At 48.7% G+C, this 21,123-nt stretch overlaps 1 protein-coding gene across 14 annotated transcripts in view; it reads left to right on the top strand.

Moving 5' to 3' along the window:
* Positions 1-21,123, top strand: part of SLC39A11 (solute carrier family 39 member 11) — a 419,622-nt gene that overhangs the window by 330,341 nt on the left and 68,158 nt on the right. For 11 of the 14 annotated variants that reach the window (XM_049701912.1, XM_049701908.1, XM_049701907.1 and 8 more), the window contains 2 exons: positions 6,835-6,909; positions 20,287-20,356. In XM_049701912.1, the coding sequence (XP_049557869.1) occupies positions 6,835-6,909; positions 20,287-20,356 (145 nt within the window). Of the gene's footprint in view, positions 1-4,248; positions 4,458-6,834; positions 6,910-20,286; positions 20,357-21,123 lie in introns of those variants that run through there. The other 3 variants (XM_049701903.1, XM_033439018.2, XM_049701909.1) reach the window with 2 other exon arrangements.

Raw genomic sequence — 21,123 nt, 5'->3', positions numbered from 1 at the left:
GTCTATTGCTTATGTGTAATTGGGGTACGGGCTCTGGGTGTGTTTGCCGAGGCTTCCTCAGGAGGAGGCAGGAGAATGAGCACACCTTGGGGTTGGGAAGCCTGGAGTTAGAGGGAGGACGAGTGGTCATCAAGAATCGATGGCGAGGTGCTGTCCAGCAGCCCTAGTGCTGAATTCTGATTGAAAGGAAGCTAGTTATGTGCAGCGCCAACTGCTTCCCAAGAGCATTGGCATCCCAGGAACACACTGCGTATGTTTTCCACCATCCTTCGGCAGATAAGGAAACTGAAAAGCTAAGAGCCAGAATGACGTGTTTAATCCACCACCACCACTGCCTTGTTAGTGGCCAGATCTGAGAACTCACCTTTGGTTTTCGAGCTCCTGGTCCCTCATCTCAAGTACCTTGAGGGTCACTGTAGTTTCGTGGAAGGATATGTACCTAGAGATCTGAGTATCTGGACTGGCGTCCTAACACCCTGATGAATTTGCTGAGCGGTTTATTCAACAACACATCCGTGTTGAACCTCGCTCAGTCCTGTCAGGGATTGCTGAGGCCTTAAGGACACGTTCTTCCCATCCCCGGTGTGCCCGCAGTTTTCATCAGCAGCCTAGCCTACCTATAAAATGATTCTCCACAAAGATCAAGGCTTGGGGGTGATATTTGGAAATAAAGCAGGTCTCTTTCCTATTTCCTTAGAGGTTTGTTAATCAAGGTGCTGATTTGCATGAAATTTCCCAATAATGTTGGATATGGTGTAGTTTTACATCTAAAGAGGGCACACAGTTTTCCCCCTGCACCTCGTATTTTTCTTCATTGTGGCAAAATATACATAGCATAAAATTTGCCACTTTAACCATTTTAAGTGGTGAGGTCTGTGGCATTAAGTACATTCACATTGTTGTGCAACTGTTACCACCATCCATCTCCAGAACTTTTCCATTTTCCCAAACTGAAGCCCTGTACCCATTAAATAATAATTCCCCACTCCCTCCTCCCCACACCCCCTGGCAACCCCCGTTCTACTTTGTGAGTCTGTGACTCTGACTGCTCTAGGTGCCTCATATAAGTGGAATCATACAGTATCTGTCCTTTTATGACTGGATTATTTCATTTCACGTAATCTCTTCGAGATTCATCCATGTCGCATGTATCAGAATTGCCTTCCTTTTTAAGGCTGAAGACTATTCCATTGTATGTAACTAATGGGTTTTTAAAGGTCGTGAACCTCTGCTCTGCTGTGTCTCAGATGAGAGATACACTGGGAAGGTGCGTACCAGGCAGGGCAACGAGTTGTTGAATATCATAGGCTCCAGGATCTTACCACCTGGTATTAAGGGTTTTTTTTTTTTTTCGGAGTCAGAGCCACTGGCTAATAGTGTGAACTCCAGACCATTTGGGCGGTGGGGGTGGGGGTGGGGGGGTGATAAGCAATGAAGGGTGCCTGGGCCAGGGGGTGGGGAAAGGTGTTTGAGAAACTGAGTCCAGAATCCAAGTGCGATCCCTGCTGGCTCACACCTGGTCATCTCTCAGAGGCTGCCCGGGATCCAGCTGCACCAGGGGTTTTGCCATTTGCCAGCACTAGAGAAGCCAGGAGGGGTGGGGAGGCTGGAGTCCGCAGGTCTGGGGGTGAGAGAGGTGGAGAAAGCTGCTCGCTAGTTCCTGCCTGGGTCAGTGGTTGGGAGACTCTGGGGTTCCTCCAGGCTACCAGGGATGCCCACAGAGCCAGAGGGCGCTAGGGCTCCTTGAAGGCGGAGTTGAAATCATTTGTCCATTTATCCTGTTATGTGCTAAGCAGTTGCCTTGATGCTGGGGACTCACATGATGGGAAATGAAACAGACACAGGCGCCCCTTACCCAGAGCTCATAGTCTGCGGGGGTGACGGGTGCTTAAACAAGCCCCTCTTCTTTGAGGCTCCCATGATGATCCCATTGAAAGTAGCTCCCAGTGGCGTAGTCTCCCCACTCCAGGATTACTTTTCTTTATGGTATTTAACCGATACCTGACCTTATATTCGATCCCTTTGTTTATCTAGTCTTCTCTGTTTCCTCTACAAAAAAGTAGACTCCGAAAGGGCAGAGACTGTTTTATTCATTGCTGCCTCTAAGTACCTAGGGCAGTCTCCAGCCCAGTGTAGGCGCTGGATAAATACTTACTGAGCAAATCAGCAAAAGAAATACTTGGCAATAAACATGCAATTCAAACTGTAGCAAAGGACAAGTGGAAGGTGCCCTGGGAGCATAGAGTGGGTTTTGGGGGCTGACCTGGTTTTGGGGGCTCAGGAAGGTTCTCTGAGGAAGTTGTATGAAAACTGAGATCTGAGAGCCAAGTAGGTGTTAACTAGGCAGGCAGAGTGGAGAGAGGAAGAGCCACCAACCAGAGGAAGCAATGGTCCAGAGGTCCCGAGGTCGGAGGAAGCGTGACTATTTGCAAAGTCCAGGAAGCTGGACTACGGAGAGAACACAGGGTGAGATAGACAAGGCCGGGTAGAACAGCTTTCCATTTTTACATCTTCCTAAGTGCGGAGGGAAAGCATTAGGGGGTTTAAAGTAGAGGAGAACGATGCTGAAATCTGTGCTTTCAAAAGGTGCCACTGACCCAACAATTCCGCTCCTAAGTATATATCACAAAGAATTGAAAACAGGTGCTCAAACAGACGGTCGCACATGAATGTTCCTAGCACGATTCACAAGAGCCCAGGGGTGGAAACCAATGTCCCTCCGTGGATGATGGATAAACAAAACATGGGTTTCATCCATTATCTACCCACACAATGGAATATGACTCAGCCATAAAAAGAAGTGCTGCTGAATGCTGCAACAGGGATGAAACCTCGAAAACGTTATCAAAGAAGCTAGATACAAAAGGTGTTCTTTTGGTTTTGTTTTGTATTGTATTGTATGATCCCATTCCTATGAAATATCCGGAATGGGCAAACCCATAGATGCAGAAAGCAGCCTGGTGGCCGTCAGGGGCTGGGCTGAGGGGAAGGAGGGTGACTGCTTATTGTATATGGGGTTTTCTTTCGGGGTGATGAAAGCGTTTTAGAACCAGATAGAAGTGGTGGTTACACAACATGGTGGCGAAGGCACAAAACGCTTCTGAACGGTACACTTGAGAATGGTGGCTTGTATGTTGTGTGAATTTCACCTCAATAATAGTAGTAATAACAATGTTCTGTTGGCTTCAGTTGTTTGGTGTAGAAGGAGGCTCTCAGGAAGTGTTAGTCGATTATGATGCGCATGGAAGGAACAGCTAAGACAGCCTTGTGTGCCAGTTACCCCTGTGACACCCAACGCTGCCCTACCTGAGTCCATCCTTAAGTGCGTGGAGGCGAAGGACTGAACCTCCCATGGCCAAGCCGACCCCTGGGTCTGTGGTACACGGGCACCATCGCCTAGATATTCATCAGTCTGTCTTTACCTTTAGACAGGAAAGGTAATGACAGAGCACCTTCACCCCAGTTTCACAGGTGGCAAAACGAGGTGCCCGTCTGGGATGGATGCAGGCTGGGGCAGCGTCTCTGGCCGTTGGTCAACATGACTATAAAAGAATGAGTGATTTCTTTTCCCCTTTTTCTAGAAGATAAGCGGATCCATGACTGGAAAATTCTACCTTTACCAGGAAAACACATTTAAAATGACTAAATTACTAGGTTTTCCTCCACCCAGTGAGGGATAAGGCTATGATCAGACCCCCTTTTGGGCTATGGTTCCTTCGAGACTAATTGTCCTTCCACCTTTATGGCCGCTGAACATAGGACAATGGTTTCGGCCTGCTTTATTGTTGGGGAAACCTCTCATGCACCCCATCTCCCTGGACCCTCACCTCAGCCTTGTGGGGTAGGTATTATACTACCCTCCCAGGTCTGGCGCGGAGGCCCCTGGGTTAATTCATGGAAGGACACTCCACTGGTAAATGACCTCAGGCCATTGGGCACCACCTTCACTCCTAGATTTGCATCTCACATTCCACCACAACACCCCGTGGCCTCTTTTGCCAAGAGGAGCTCCCAGGGGCTTCGTGATTCCTGTCCATACTCTGGCTGCCAACTGCGGAGAAGCCCGCACAGGTGGACAGCTGCAGTGCTGTCTGAGCTCCAGCGGCTGATGAAAACTTTCTTGTTATCTCGCTGCCAGCGCTGGGCCAAGCTCTGAGTCAGATGAGAGAACATTTTAAAAAAATCTCTCTTTGGGGGAGAGAACGCAAAGATAAAGATGAAATCTTTATCTCTCTTTGTCTCTCTTAGAACATAAAGATAAAGATGAAACTGACAAATATGTCATTACCAGCTTGAAAAACAGACGGCTTGCGATTGACCTGTTTTTAAAAGTGTGTGGCTGCGGGGACAGATTGCTGGGACTTCACTGGAAAGGGAAGCACCCTGGCCAGCCCAGCTCCCCAGAGTGGCACGTCAGTGGCGGGTACCTCCAGTCAGACTGACCTGATTCCACCATCACTGGACGCATGACCCTTTGTGGTAGGTCTGCAGAATGTGGTGGCTGACCGCCCTCTCCCACACCTGCCTTTATTCACTCTTCCTCTTATTGCTGGGCTACAAATTGCAGATGTGTAATACAGCTGCTGCCAGATGCAGGATCAGATCCAAACTCCTGATCTGGGAACACGAGTCGGGTGACAGGCCAGCTTACGTCTGCGTCCCCATCACTCTGTCCAGACCCAGTGGTCCATGCGCTGTCTCACTGGTGAGGCCACTTAGGCTCTTCTTGTTCATGAGACAGACCCTGGGGCTACCTTAGGGGAAAGCATGGGGCACTGGGGGGATCCCAAGGGCTGCAAGTGTAAGAGGAAGTCTGCCGTCCCTGCTAACGACCCAGCGCCTGGAACCAATGCACAGTTCCACGCCAGGGGTCCACTTCAGTTACCGTTACGGATGAATCAAGGGAAACTTGGGGCGGGGGGGGGGTGGGAATGGCGTGGACATCATTCTAAACTGTAGAAATGCCCTTTGCCCCGGGCAAGTACAGAAGAGTTTTACCTTCGTTTCACCACTGCTTTGCTACTGTGAAGGCCCAGGGCTTGCAAACCAAGGGGGACAGCGCAGCACACGGCTCCCCCTGCACTCTCCCCTTTCTGTGAGCCACAGTTTCTGTGACCCCACTTTCCGTCTCCCACCCCCTGAAAAGGTCAGCCATCATGATGGCCCCTCACTCAGCCACCTGGGACATCCTTGGCCAGATGTGTGACGAGGCTCAGAGACAGACAAGGGGTCAGAGGGGGAAGGGTCTTGGGAAAGAGGCCAGTGGTTCACGGCCCCGGGCCTCCCTTTGGGAGGGACATATGAACATATGGCGAAGCATTGGATCCAAAAGAAATGGAGTAAACCATTATCAAGGGAGATGGGGGATAACAAGGCAGTGGAAGCAGCTGACGAATAATCACGTTTACCAGGTTGTTGCAGGAAGGGGGACCCCTTCCAGGGCCCGAGAGCGGGCTCTTGTCTAACACTGGGAAATGAATTGTCCGAGGAGACAGACACACGTGCGGACAAAGCAAGAGACTTTAATGGGAAAGGGCGCCCGGGTGGAGAGCCAGCGGGGTAAGGGAACCCAGGAGAACGGCTCTGCCACGTGGCTCGCAGTCTCGGGTTTTATGGTGATGGGGTTAGTTTCCGGGTTGGCTCTGGCCAATCACGCTGACGCAGGGTCCTTCCTGGTGGCGCGTGCGTCGCTCAGCCGAGGTGGATTCCAGCGGGAAGGATTCTGGGAGGTTGGTAGGACAGACGGACTGGCGTCTCCTCTCCCCTTTTGACCTTTCCCGAGTTCTTCCGGTTGGTGGTAGCTTGTTAGTTCCGAGTTCCTTACCAGGACGTCCTGTTGTACGAGAACTCATGCAAGTGGTTACTGTCGTGCCTGGCTGGGCGGCTGGTTTCAGTCCGTGGTTCCCCTAACAAGGTGATCTGGGCTCCTGGGACACAGGCTTTGAGAACAGAACTGGGTGTGGCCAGGTGAGCTGGGGCTGCCTCACCGCACGGGGCACTGACCACCAGCTTTCTTTTCTGGAAAATTCCACAAAACCTCGATTCAAAAATCGCTTCTTCCATGCAGTCCTCACTGACTCCTGCAAGCCAAGCTGGTCATTCCTGCTTAGAGGGCTGCTTCCTTGGCTGGAACACTCGTGTTTCAGTGCATCCACAATTCTAAGCAGATGCCTGGTATGGATGGAGTGAACACTCCATAAGTCCTGTGAGTTGGATAAATGAGTAAGACACACGGAAGAGTGAATTTCCTTTTATTCAAATACAATGATGTGATGGGGGGAGCTGGGTTTGAGACCAGCTTTGAAAGCTCTTAGTTTTTTTGAATTCTCCCAGGCAGTGTTTTCCGAAAAACAAGTCCCACAAAACACAGGTTCTGCAAAGATGTTAACAGGTGTTATCTAATAAAAGGGTTCTGTTGTCAGATACATTTGGAAAACAAAGCTGTACAGGTTTCTTCACTGTGGGGAATTCTTCGAGCCTTTAAAGTGTTCATGTGGATTCTGAATATAGGGTTTCCAGAACTCATTAGGTTGGACCATATGAGATTGCTGTTTTATAGTTCCGGGTGGGGGGGGGGAAGCAACAATTAAATAGCAGTTATATCAGATGGTGGCGGGGTGGGGGGTGGTGGGGGTGGTAGTGGGATGAATTAGGAGATTGGGATTGACATGTATACACTAACATGTATAAAATGGATAATAGGAACCTGCTGTATACAAAAATAAATAAAATTCCAAAAAAAAAAAATAAAAGAACCCTCTTCCGTTGTTACTGGTGCTCTGTGCAGCTCCATTTGGAAAACATTGATCTAGGACCTTGGTTTTCCTTTCGTAGGAAGGGAAGAAGATGGGGAGGAGACTGGAGGGTTCATGGATGAGAATTTAAGTCACATGGAAAGCCTTTCCACAGGTACGTCCTCTCCCTGGAGATGCGGCTATGACTGTCCCCACTTCCACCCCGCAGCAGCCGCCTGAAAACCACAGTCCAGGGAGAGAACCTCTAGAAAGACCAAACACTTATCTGCTGGAGGTCAAAGCTTGTTTCCTCATCCCAAACAGGCAACAGTCTAGGTGGGCCCTAAAAGTCAGAAGAGCTGCAGCAAGCAATAATGAACAGGAAATAATGAGGAACAGATACCGGGGAGGCTGGAACTTTCCGGGCGTTCTGGCTGTCTGTCTGTAGTTGTAGAGGAGGGTTGTGTTTGAGCAGGGATGGGGGGAAGGCCTGCAGTGGGTCTAAGGAAATGAGGTCAAGGCGGCAAACACCAGTGCTTCGGGGGAGCAGCATATCCACGGCCTCCCGGGTCCCTATGGAAGGTCAGGCTTTGCTAATCTGATGATTAGCGATGTAGAGCATCTTTTCACGTGCCTGTTGGCCTTCTGTTCATCTTCCTTGGAAAATGTCTCTTCAGGTCTTCTGCCCGTTTTTCAGTCGTGTTTGTTTCTTGGATGTTGAGTTGTGTGGGCCGTTGATGTAGTTTGGATATCGACCCCTTGTCAGTCATATCATTTGCAAACATTTTCTCCCATTCAGTAGGTTGTCTTTTCATTTTGTTGATGGTTTCCTTTGCTGTGTGAAAGCTTTTGGGTTTAATGAGTGAAGCACTTTTAAATCTCAGCCTTCTTTTTAGAACGCTGACCCCCACTGGGTTCACGACAGCGTCCCCTATGTCTGCAAGTACTATTGCTTCTTCATCCTGGCGGGTTTGGTCCTAACTTTCCTTCTAGCTTCTTCGCCCATCTGCTTCCCTCTGTTACCCCACTGCCCCCACTTTATTTCCTGCTCCTCTTTCATCCTTTGCAATCTGCCTTTCATCCATCTCTTTATTACCACTTTACTTGCAAGGGTTTCCTGTAACTTATTTCCAGACAAATTCAGAGACCTTTCTTGTTTTTCAACCATGACCCCAGCAGGTGTTTGAAACCAGCCCTGGTTCTTTCTCCTCCCTCAGGGTCCCCGTGTGTGTGTGTGTGTGTGTGTGTGTGTGTGTGTGTGTGTGTGTGTGTGTGTGTGTGTGTGTGTGTGTGTGTGTGTGTGTGTGTGTGTGTGGTCCTAAGCTCGCTGTCCCTGATCAGAGAGACCAGATCTGAGTTTCTGTATGACAAACCATCAAGGTGTTGTGTATATATAATAAGGCAGGCTTGTGAAAGTGTGCTCCAGTGTTCTAACATTTAAAACAACTGAGTCAGACTTTTGTTCCCATGTACTTAGGCCGTCTTCTCAGTCTATTTCCGTCTACACGTGTGTGAATTGTGTGTGTGTGTGTGTGTGTGTGTGTGTGAACAGACCTGTTCCCAAGAGATGCTCTGCGCCTCCTATATCACGTTCCTGGCAGATGTCACCCCGGCTGCTGCCCATCGCACCTGATGTTTTTGCTTAGGAAGTAGCTATGTGGAGGACATGTTATTAAATCATTTTTAACACTGTAGTAGGTTGTAATCTAAAAATCGATGACACTTAACTTTATTATTCCTGCACTTTTCTCTTCTCCTCCTTGTTCCTCTCTCATCCTCTCTGCCTCAAATGCCAAGTTGAAGCAATAACCTCGTGAAATGAAATTGTTTATTTGCCTCCTGAGGAGACAGACTGTACAGCCAACCACAGAGGAAGCCCTTTCTAGCTCCTTGATCAACCTTGTTCTGCATCTGTGAATGCACTCCCAGAGATAAGGACCACTAGACTTAGGAGAAAAACCCAGAGAATAGGAAAGAAGGACGAAAGTGAATAAGACAGCCTACCCTGGAGAAAACAGATAACCCAAGAGACCAAAGAAAAGACTGTAAAAATTCTAAGTCGTATGTTCATCCAGTTCAAGAGGATATCATTATACCCGTAAAGTAAGAACTGACTATAATGCAAATGGAACAGTCAGAGAATAAGAAAGTCTTCCTCAAAATTAATACTGTAATTGTTAAAGAATTTTTTTGAAGTTCATTGGGTAGACTGATAAGAATATGCCGGATGAAAGGCCAAACTGGTCATCTGGAAGGTTAAGCAGAAAACAAGCCTCCAGTTTACAGACAGAAAGGCAAGCCTGTAACATGGGAGTAGAAGCACGCAGGGAAATTTGTCCTGAAGGGCAGGAAAACACAAGCTTGCAGATTCAGAGGCGCCACCTGGTGCTGAGAAGTAGGAATGAACAAAGACCTCTCCCACAGATGGATCTCGGTGAGATTTCAAAACTCCAAAAAACAAGGATGCAAAAATTTAAGAGCTCCCAGAGAGAAAGATTAGCTTGACTACAAGGAACCAAGAATCAAATTAGCATCAGCCTTCTCAGCAGCCACGTTGGGTCCGAGAAGATAACGGGATAATGACCTCGATATTGAGCAGAGGTCATCCGGGACCTAGAATTTTCCATCAGGTCAAGCTATTAAGTCACAGAGCAAAATCAAAATTATTTTTACAAATGCAAGGACTCAGGGCTTCCCTGGTGGCGCAGTGGTTGAGAGTCCGCCTGCCGATGCAGGGGACATGGGTTCGTGCCCCGGTCCGGGAGGATCCCACATGCCACGGAGCGGCTGGGCCCGTGAGCCATGGCCGCTGAGCCTGCGCGTCCGGAGCCTGTGCTCTGCAACAGGAGAGGCCGCAACAGTGAGAGGCCCGTGTACCGCAAAAAAAAAAAAAAGCAAGGACTCAGAAGTTTATCACCCACTCATCTCTTATGAGCTCAAGGAGGTCCTCTAACAAAATGAAGAAGGAACCCAAGAAAGGGGAAACAGGACACATAGGAAAGGTGGCATCACAAATACTGTGCGAGTCCACTCATAGCGGGGACCTGGAGGTGTCAGGTCCACAGAGATGGAAAGTAGATCGGTGGTTGACAGAGGCTGGGGGAGGGGGAGGGGGAGTTAGAGTTTAATGGGGACAGAGTTTCAGCCTTGCAGGGTGAAAGGAATTCTGGAGATGGATGGCGGTGATGGTTGCACAACAGTGTGAGTGTATTTAATGCCACCGAGCCATACCCTTAGAAATGGTTAAGATGGTAAATGTTACATGTATTTAATTGTTAAAAGTGACAATAAATGAAGGGAGGAAGGAAGGAAGGAAGGAAGGGAGAGAAAGAAAGAGGGAGGGAGGGAGAAGGAAGGAAGGAAGGAAGGGAGAGAAAGAAAGAGGGAGGGAGGGAGAAGGAAGGAAGGAAGGGAGAGAAAGAAAGAGGGAGGGAGGGAGAAGGAAGGAAGGAAGGGAGAGAAAGAAAGAGGGAGGGAGGGAGAAGGAAGGAAGGAAGGGAGAGAAAGAAAGAGGGAGGGAGGGAGAAGGAAGGAAGGAAGGGAGAGAAAGAAAGAGGGAGGGAGGGAGAAGGAAGGAAGGAAGGGAGAGAAAGAAAGAGGGAGGGAGGGAGAAGGAAGGAAGGAAGGGAGAGAAAGAGGGAGGGAGGGAGAAGGAAGGAAGGAAGGGAGAGAAAGAAAGAGGGAGGGAGGGAGAAGGAAGGAAGGAAGGGAGAGAAAGAAAGAGGGAGGGAGGGAGAAGGAAGGAAGGAAGGGAGAGAAAGAAAGAGGGAGGGAGGGAGAAGGAAGGAAGGAAGGGAGAGAAAGAAAGAGGGAGGGAGGGAGAAGGAAGGAAGGAAGGGAGAGAAAGAAAGAGGGAGGGAGGGAGAAGGAAGGAAGGAAGGGAGAGAAAGAAAGAGGGAGGGAGGGAGAAGGAAGGAAGGAAGGGAGAGAAAGAAAGAGGGAGGGAGGGAGAAGGAAGGAAGGAAGGGAGAGAAAGAAAGAGGGAGGGAGGGAGAAGGAAGGAAGGAAGATGATATCTAATTAAGAACTAGAAGGTGTGGTGGGATGAATTGGGAGATTGGGATTGACATATATACACTAATATGTATAAAATAGATAACTAATAAGAACCTGTTGTATAAAAAATAAATAAAATTCAAAAAAAATAAAAATAAATTTATCTATTTCTCCTTTCAAAAAAAAAAAAAAAAAAGACCTCGAAGATGGAAAGAATGCCAAAAAGAATCAAGAAGGAATCCACCGGGCCTTGACTCTCGGGACCATCTTCTTCAAATGGGAAGAGTTTAAAGCCTTAGGATTGTTTTTCCTTCCCTTCACATAGCAACCGGATTATATAAAGAATAATATGTTAGCACCAATATTGTAAATTCAATTTTTATTTGGACTGCATTTTTTTTGAATTGGCCTGAGAATAAATCATAAATGAAATGTTATTTACAGAACAATATCGAACGCTCTAACTTTGATAAAGGCAGAAAGAAAGCAGAGGTCAGAAGCATGTGCTCTGTATTCCTCAGCATTTATAAGGAAGACTCAACAGAGTAAGGTCGATAAGGAAGAACCCGTCATGCTGTCAACAGACTATCTAAATCAAGACTGTGATAAATTAAGAAACCAACATATTCATGGTATTTAAAGTGATACCCATCAGAGAATGGAAAATCAGAATTGTTAAAAAAAAGTACTTTACCTTTTGGGAGTAGAACTAGGGGTGGGGAAGTGGAGATAGGGAAATTTATTACTTTAGACTCTCTTGAGCATTTTGAATTTTTTTTTCCATGTGTAAGGATATCGCCGTGATTAAAAAGCAGTGTAATGGAAAACAACCACCTTTTAGTTTCCAAATAAGAGTGTGAAATGAGGCCTTTTTATGTGCCTAAAGTCTTTGACAAAGTAAAACTGGAAAATGGTCTTCAAGTTCATGGAAGTAGTAGCATTTGAGATAGTACTAGTACTAATGAGGGTTTCCTGGAAAGCAGTAAAGGAAAGCCGGACAGAGCAGAGACCAGGGGTGTGGAGACCAGTTTCCACATCTCTGACAGGACGAACAATGGTACCAATCTCATAGGGCTGTTGAAAGGACCAAATTAAATGGTTCAGTAAAGAGCCCAGGCGGAGCCTCGACACTTGTTAGCTAGAACTGCACATGGCTCCCTGAATTCATACCTCTCATCCCCAACCTGTTGTACGTTTGGAGCCACCTAGAGCATTTGCATTCAATGTCTTTTTACTTTGAACTCAACATATCAAAAACCATATTCATCCTTTTCTGCCCAGTCAGTGCCCTTTGCAAACCTCCCCTTTGAGTTAACGCGTTTATGCCAGTTTCCTAGACTTCATCTCGGCACCCCTTCAGCCATCCCTGCAATTTCCCCTCGTGCCTGGGGACTCACCGAGGCTCGCCAGTGCCTGGCAACGCTCTGAGGCTGATCCGCCCACTCGAACCTGGTTCTCACCCTATGCCTGAATATGGCAATCTCTGCCAGCCCGTCCCCCGCCTCCCTTCTGTCCCCAGACTCCAGCTTTTCTGATATTTCAACATTGTTCTCCAGATCGCTCTTTCTAAACGTTTTGAGCAGAGAAATACGTTTCTAATTTTGTGACTCTAAAAGAATATCTAGATTGTGAATCCCTTAAAGATGGGAACCACGTCTCACACGTTTCGTATCCTACACAACACCTAATGGCTATTTGACGAATATTTGGAGTGGTGGCACCCAAGTGGACCCTCTTGCTGACACCGACTCAGTGCCCAGTCCTTTGGGTCCTGAGCAGGAAGGAGTCATAATGATCAATTAAACCAGGAGTCAGTGTGATGTGCTCTGAACCAGAAGGAACACGTGGGCTGAGCATCTTACAAGCTGTGTGGCTTTGGGCATGTTGCTTGACCACGCTGAACCCCACTTTCCTTTTCTGGAAAATACAAATAGTATCAATTTTGTAAGGTCTGGACAGGTTTAAGTCAGATGATGAACCTAGAACGCCTAGGACAGAGTTTGGCTGAATTGTTGAGTCCTTGTGCTGCAGATTGCAAAGCGAGAACTCAGAGTGGTTTAGGAGAAAAGTGGGGTGTTGTAAAGGTTGTGGGTGCATCTCAGACACACGAAGGAAGGATGGAGGTACAGCCGGGCTTCAGGCTTCAGGGATGGATGAAACATACATACGAACACCTCTGGGCCAGTTTTCTTGTTGTCAGCATGCCCGCGACACTGACCTCCTCCTGTAGGTCAGCTTTGTCTACAAGATGGGGAGAGCCACGACAGTGAGAGCTTCTGAGCTTTGCATCCTGTGCGTGAGGAGCCATAGCTGTGCGGACAGGTCCACGCCTCCTGATCCGGACCACGTGGGGCCCCCACCTGGCACCTGGCAGTCCCAGAACTGGGGTGTGCAGGGCTGAGCGTTAATTTCCTCCTGAGTTAACTTCCCTGTAAGAATACAAGTACCCCTGCCCTCCCCCCACTGCCCCCATTAGCTACATCATTGTGCTACACCATCTGCCTTCGATGAACCGAAACATAGCAGCGATCATCTGAGATGTCAGAATCTTTCCCTTGCCTGGCTTCCGGAGATACTTTGGTGGGAGTCAACTATGGGGCATGATAATGGGGATTATTCATCATCCTAAAAGAACTACCAAAGTCTCATTTTGTTGAAAAGTCCTCCAAAGGGATTTAACAGATCCTTTCCTCCCAATTTCTTGAGGCTCTCTAGTCCAGAGGAATTACAAAACCATGGCTAAGTACCCCTCCGCACCTCCAAACGTGTCCCCCATCCAGGCGTGTCCAGGAATTAGTTACACCCCGGACGCCACTTGCAGGGCAGAGTGCAGCCAGGTGCACTGACAGCGGTGTAGGTGTGACTGCAAGGCAGCTGGCCCTGGGCTGCCCTTCCCTGCAGCAAGGCCGCTCCCCCTGACCTGGGACGGACCCAGGCTGCAGCGCCTCTTCAGGGGACCAGAAGCAGGGGTCAGTGGCCGTCCACTTCCTGAGGGCTGATAAATCCTCTGGGTAGGATCATTCGCAGTTCAATTCTGTTGGTTTTCGAGGGGCGCGGAGTGGATGATACCAGCATGCTGCTGGGGGACAGCTGACTCCCCGGTTCACCTGCCTTTGCCCTGCCCAGGCATCCCGGTCCTTTGTGGGGCGGAGCATCCTTTGCACGAAGCGGGTGGCAGGATGGGTTATCTGCTGTGCTTGTGCACGTGCTTGCTGTCAGCTTCGGACATTTCAGCAAGGAGGGGCATCTGGCTTAGTTCCCACTACAGCTTCCTTCCAGTGACACTCTGAAGTGGGAATGAAGCCATGGGAGTAGCTTTTGGCTGGAGTGACTGGAGGAGCGTGGTTTTCTGGGTCCATCGTTGTGTAAGTGGAGCCTAACTGCAGACGGTAGAATATGGACAGAACCAAAAAACACCCAAAACCCACACACTTGAAACATCAATTAGGAAGTTATTTTAATTAGAGCGGGACTCACGTTAGAGTATCTTCAACTATGGACGTCTCTTAATATACTCCAAGACGTGACTTTATTGATATTGCTAAGAATTGGAGTTCAATTCAACTCTTCTGGAACACCGCCATTTTTCACCTTTCCCAACACTTAACTTCATCCGCTATGAATAGCAATCCATGGTAGAAGAGTGCGTCGAACTACTTTTTCCAAAAAAATAACACTAAGTTGATAACTTCCATTCTCTAGAGGGCCTTTTCGAAAGGCCCTTTAGGAATTTTGTGGCAATACCTGGCTGGGCTCTACCAACATTTTGTTTAATTAATGTGTAATATGATCAGAGTTGCCACCTTCCTGGGTTTCCTCCCCGCTAGAAGTCTGCGGCCAAAGACAGGCCAGGCAGGGGGGTGAGCATATTGGGGGCCAGCCTCCCCAGAAGGCTCAACCAAGCTGTGGGATCAGAGTGGGAACGAGGCAGCAGGACTGCCCCATTGGTGTGTGTAAGCCAGACATGTTGACCCTTGATGGCCAGGGGACCCCTACTGTCATGTGATGTGACACTGCCCCCTCACCTGGCCTGGTACCCATCTCCCAGCTTAGTGACAGTGCCCAGATGGGCAGGAGCGAGGAGGAATCTAAGCTGAGCTCGCCCGGCACCCTTGGAGGCTGCTGAGGCCACCCCCATGGCCACCATGGTCCCGTCCAGCAGCAGATACGCTAAGATGGTTCTTTCTCTATTTTCAGTGACTGACCTGGGAACGAATAAGTCGATGTTCAGACTTTCTCCTAGAACTGGTCCCACACGTAATGTTAAAGGGCTAGAAGGGACATTATGAGGCTACCCCCTCCATTCTTCTCACCTCACCCTTCTCTCCCCATCACAGCTGTCCCTGACTGGGGAGTAGCCACCACCTTCAGAGACCAATTCTCCACCCAGGGGAGGGATATTCTCAACCTCCCTTCAGCGAGCTAATCATATGTTTCAAAACCCTCTTCCCTCCCCTTTTCCCTTGCCTAAATCCCTCTGGCTGCAATTTGACTTGTTTTTCTCTTGTTCTGTCCTCAGTGGAGAAGGGAACGAGTAAGCCATCCTGTTTCGCATCATTTCTCCACCTTTTTTTTTTGGCCGCACGGCCTGTGGGATCTTAGTTCCCCGACTAGGGATCGAACCCGGACTGTGGCAGCGAAAGCTCTGAGTCCTAATCACTGGACTGCCAGAGAATTCCCCACCTCTCCAGCTTTGAGGTTTGTTGTCGTCATTGTTGGTGGCTGTGTTGAATATTTATTAAACCCCCACGAGATGTTAGCTGCTGTCTTAAATTTAATATTAAAAAAAGATTTCCAGAACTCATTAGGTTGGATCATAGGAAATTGCTGTTTTATAGTTCCAAAAAATAAAAAGCAACAGTTAAATAGGGAAAAAAGTCATAACATCGCTGCTCATTTCCTGCGTTGCTGTTGTTACCCAGAACAAGAGAAATGAGACACCACAGGCTTCAGCCCTCGTCAGACCACTGAGTTCCATTGCAGAAGCCCCACTCTTGCTGAGATCATCTGACAGCTGGACCCACACGCAGAGGAGCATAGCCAGGCAGGAGGAAGCAGGATGTCCCCACAGCAGCTCAGGTTGCCCTGTTTCCACCCCAACAGGGATTTCAGCTGAACCAAGATAACCCCCTTTCTCTCTACCCCACACAGGCGTTCCTTCCCATCCGCCCATGGAACCTGATGCCCATGAATGTCAGGCAAGGCCGCAATCACATAGGCGTCACTGTTTTGGGAGGCTGGAGAGTCTCTTACAGAAGACCTGTGAGCTCCACCCCATGTGCTTTAAACTAAGGGCTTCTAAGCCCTCAGTTGAAAAAAAAGAAAATACAATTTGCTATAGCCTGAATGTTTTGCATCTGGGCCCCCAAATTCGTATGATGAAATTCTAACCCCAAAGTGATGGTATGAGGAGGTCGAGCCTTTGGGAAGCGTTTAGGTCATGAGGGTGGAGCCCTCAGGAAGGGGATTAGTGCCCTTAGAAAAGAGGCCCGAGAAAGCTCCCTTGCCCCTTCCAGCATGTGAGGACACACAGAGAAAGCACCATCTGAGAACCAAGAAGTAGTTTCTCACTAGACACCCAGTCTGTCAGCATCTTGATCTTGGACTTGTAGCCTCCAGAACCATGAGAAATAGATTTCTGTTGTTTCTAAGCCATCCAGAAGCCAGTTTACAGTATTTTGTTATAGCAGCCTGGATGGACTAAGACACTAGTTTTTAACAGTTCACTTTCCGACCACCTACGTAAACTCGAAGAGCGTTCTAGAATAATTGAAGATTTTTGTGAAAAGTACCCCTTGATGGGAGGGGACGGTTGCGGGGAGGAGGTGTTACTGGCATCTAGTGGGTAGATGCCAGGGATGCTGTTCAACATCTTGGGCTGTACAGGCCAACCTCTCACAACAAAATGTCAGTAGTGAGAATCCCTGCTGTGTACACACCATCCTGTAAGCAGAGCATTATCCTTCTTTCCTTTTTACAAGAACCTTAAATAATATACCAGGATTTGAGCCCAGGACCGTCTCCACAAAAAGCCCATGCGCCCCCATCCCCACCGCGCCCAGAGGATGAGAGACGGAGATTCAGGAGGGATGGGGGATGGAGAGAGGCAGCCACACCCACCTTCCAATCCCCGAGAAGATTGGAGCAGGGGTGTGGGGTTGGAGGAATCAGCTTTAGAGCTTATTCTCAGGTTTGCCCTTAGGACTCTGCCTCACCCTGCGTCCCGGGGGCTTATAAGCCCAGGTTTGGAAGTTTGTTTTCCTTCGGTCTGCATCTGAGTTAATGGCTGGAGCTGTGAAAAGAGGTCCGGCTTCCTAACAGTGTTGCAGCCACTTTAGATTCTTGTCCTAATTACCTCCCTAATGTGCACTTTTGCTGGAAGACCTGGGGGTGTGGACGCCGGTCGCATTTTTTCCTCTGCTCTCTTTCACCCCCGGGTTCCTTCTGCCATCTGTTGATCTCCAGTGTCTGCCTTCATTCCCTTAATATTATGTTCTTGCCGCCTGGGTCGTTTGTCTTGGTTTCGCATTAGTTTCGCTCTCAGGTAATCCCTCCACCTTCAGAGACGGTAACAATTACATTCCCTTTACTCTAAATCCAGGGGGAGACGGAGTTGACCACCTCCTAAGGCACCATGTGGTGTGCGTTTGGCGGGGGGTGGGGGTGGGAAGGGCGTGGTACCCGCTGTGGGCGTGGCCAAGGTACAGGGCTGGGCAGAGGCGCAACTTCTTTTAGGATAGAGATATTCAGATGCCAGCCCTTGCCGCCCACACCTGGGAGAAAACCACAGCCCATGTCAGCCACCGGGGGTGGTGGGGGGCCGGGGGTGGGGACTGAGGGTCAAGCCTGGTTCTGCCCCTTGATGCTGTGTCACTGTGGGGGAGCCCTTTCTCTCCTGCATTAGTTGGGTAACCTAATGAGCCGTTGTGAGCATTAGTAAACCAAGTGCTGCTGGCTGCGTGCTAAATAACTAGAAAGGGTTAGTTTGCCAATTAATGTTAAGTCCTGTCCTCAGGACCGCACTATCATTAACATTAAAATGACTAATTAGAGCAAAATCTTTAACAAAAGAGCCACCAGCTGTTGCTTATGGTTTAGAAAAGCAAGGTTTTTCAAAGGGAGGGATTTGCCCCTCTGATGTCAGGAAACCCCTGGTCAGTCTCTGACTAGCTTTTTTTTTTTTTTTTTTCTTTTTGTGGTACGCGGGCCTCTCACTGTTGTGGCCTCTCCCGTTGCGGAGCACAGGCTCCGGACGCGCAGGCTCAGCGGCTATGGCTCACAGGCCCAGCCGCTCCGCAGCATGTGGGATCTTCCCGGACCGGGGCACGAACCCGTGTCCCCTGCATTGGCAGGTGGACTCCCAACCACTGCACCACCAGGGAAGCCCTCACTCGGTAGATTTTGACCTCTTCCCTCTTCATAACAGAAGTTCCTCCAGGCTGCAAGCCCTTGGTCTTGATTCTGACCAATATTGGTTATTCTCTTTCCTATTTGGATTGGGGTTGCACTCCCCCATAGATGTCAGAAAGGGGTCTTAACATTGTGCTTCTATGCCATTGATCCCAGGCCACTGGGGCAGTTCTTTCCTTTCCTCCCTCCCTCCCTCCCTTCTTTCTTTTTCATAGCCCTTCTTACCTCTCTATCAGATATATGCAGACCAGCACGGCTCTTCCACATTTGATCAGGGCGTTGGTGAACTTGGCAAGCTCACTCCTACTGGACAGGGCTTGGAAGATCATCTGTCCGTCCCCAAGCTTCAAGCTACACTGTGGTCACACCATCTCAGAGCAGACTGTAGGAGTCCCTGCCATTTGAGGATGGATCGTCAATGTCTGTGATGACGTCATTGGGCCACCATATCAACCTTGGACTTCTCGTTGCACGAGCTAATAAAACCCTATGTGTTTAGGTCCGGGGTCATCAAACTCTTTCTTTAAAGGGCCACATAGTAAATATTTTAGGTTTTCAGACCATTTGGTCTCTCATTACTCTCTGCTGACATAGAGAGTCAAACAAAACAGTCACAGACAGTCCATCAACAAACAACCATGGCTGTGTGCCAATAAAACTTTATTTATGGGCAGTAAATTTTGAAATTCATATAATTTTCATGTGTCACGAAATATTCTTTCCTTGATTTTTTTTTGACTATTTAAAAATGTAAAAATCATTCTTATAACTTCCCTGGGGGCACAGTGGTTAAGAATCATTCTTATAACTTCCCTGGCCCGGGAAGATCCCACATGCCGCAGAGCAGCTAAGCCTGTGCACCACAACTACTGAGCCCACATGCCTAGACCCTGTGCTCCGCAACAAGAGAAGCCACCGCAATGAGAAGCCCGCGCACCGCAACGAAGAGTATCCCCTGCTCGCCGCAACTAGAGAAAGCCCGTGCAGAGCAATGAAGACCCAGTGCAGCCAAAAATAAATAAATAAAATAAATTAATTTAAAAAATCATTTTTAGCTTGCAGGCCATACAGAAACAGGCAGTGGGCTGGATGTGGCCCCTGGGCTATAGTCTGCTGACCCTTGGTTGAAGCTACTGTTCTGTGGATTATCTGTTACTGGCAGCCTCGTGCAATCTTATGTGACGTAGTGATGGGGATGAACCTTTTTTTTGGTTTTATTAATTAAAAAATGGCAAGCATTTTAATTTTAATTTAAAAAATGGCAAGCATTTTTTAATTAATAAAAAGGATTAAAACAGTCAAATTCAAATGAACTCTGGGACTCAAAAACTTCTAGTTTCTAGTTGCAAAATCAACACATAATGGAAAAATCCAATGACATTTAAAAATGTAAGATCCATTTTTCTAAAATAAATTTATTTATTTTTGTCTGCATTGGGTCTTCATTGCGGCGCGCGGGGGCTACTCTTCGTTGCGGTGCGTGGGCTTCTCGTTGCGGTGGCTTCTCTTGTTGAGGAGCACGGGCTCTAGGCACGCGGGCTGCAGTAGTTGTGGCACGTGGGCTCAGTAGTTGTGGCTCGCGGGCTCTAGAGTGCAGCCTCAGTAGTTGTGGTGCACGGGCTTTGTTGCTCCCCGGCATGTGGGATCTTCCCGGACCAGGGCTTGAACCTGTGTCCCCTGCACTGGCAGGTGGATTCTTAACCACTGGGCCACCAGAGAAGCCCCCAAAATGTAAGACCCTTTTTTTAATGGAGTTCTTTTACTTGCATTTGCAAATACAGCGGTGCACCCATTTCAGAGATTACCCTTAGCAAGATCTGCTTTTAACCTGTATTGTGTCACATCAAAATACTGTTGTTCTGATTTCTTACGGAAGATGTGAAGAAACTGCTTGCTCTTAACAGCTGATTAAGTATAAGCCTGTTGAGTAACTATAAAGTATGCAAAGAAGACCAGGGGATTTGCCAACGTGATGAAGTGTGTAACTGGTTCCATGGTGTCCCAGGGGTTCCCCCACCAAGCAAGTCGGGCCATCCAGCCCGCAGGAGTCTGCTGGCTTTGGCTTCTGAGCAAGCTTCGATTCTACGTGCATGTATTATAGAAAAATGATTCCTAACCCATCGTACTTTTTTTATGTCTGTTTCAGAGGGTCTTGCTGTTGGAGTTGGATTTGGGGCTGTAGAAAAGACGGCATCTGCTACCTTTGAGAGCGCCAGGTAAGCGGACGCCTAGTGCCTTAGAGCGTGGCACTGCACCCGGTGGTACCCGGAAGTGCCTGTTGCCTCGGGTGAGCTGTCTGCACGTAACTGTGCAGCAGCCCCAGCCCCCCAGGTCTGACCGGCGGAGGCGAGGAGGAGGTCAGGGCAGCTCATACCTGAGAGAGGTACTCTTTCAAGAAGCAGGTCTACACCACGTTTTTCCAATGAGCTGTCTGACGGGTAACCGTTTTGAAAACCAACCATGGATATAATCCCATGCTGTTCTCCAAACGCTTTAAATGTATAAGTACATGATAAAGACAGTGTCCTGGGGGGACTGGTTCCAGGACCCGCCGGCGGATACCAAAATCCTCGAATGCTCGAGTACCACAGTCAGCCCTCGGTATCCACGGATCCGCGAACTCAGCCGTGGGGGGATGGCAGGACCCAGAGGGCCATCTGCACCTCGAAGGCAGCAGCTGACGCTTCTCACCGCCCTCTCCTTTAGAAGCCCCCGCTTCCTCTTTCTGGCCACTGGCCTCTCCTGCTTCCTCCCCCTTCCATCTGCTTCTTCACAGGCTCTTCTGCAGGTTCGTGTCCTACGGCCCGTCCTGAAATGTTGATGTCCCCCAGCGCTCCGTCTCTAGGGCACCCTTTCTTCTCACTTAGTGCACTCTTTCTGGGGGCTCTGCCCCATGCCTATGGCTTTATTTTCCTCCGTTTGCTGGCGATGCCCAGCTTGATCTTCTGCCTGGATTTTTCTCCCGAACTTATTCTTACGGGTC

The sequence above is a fragment of the Orcinus orca genome, chromosome 19 (genome assembly GCF_937001465.1).
Source record: "Orcinus orca chromosome 19, mOrcOrc1.1, whole genome shotgun sequence".
NCBI classification, from domain to species: domain Eukaryota; kingdom Metazoa; phylum Chordata; class Mammalia; order Artiodactyla; family Delphinidae; genus Orcinus; species Orcinus orca.
This window is presented reverse-complemented; position numbering and strand designations above follow the sequence as displayed.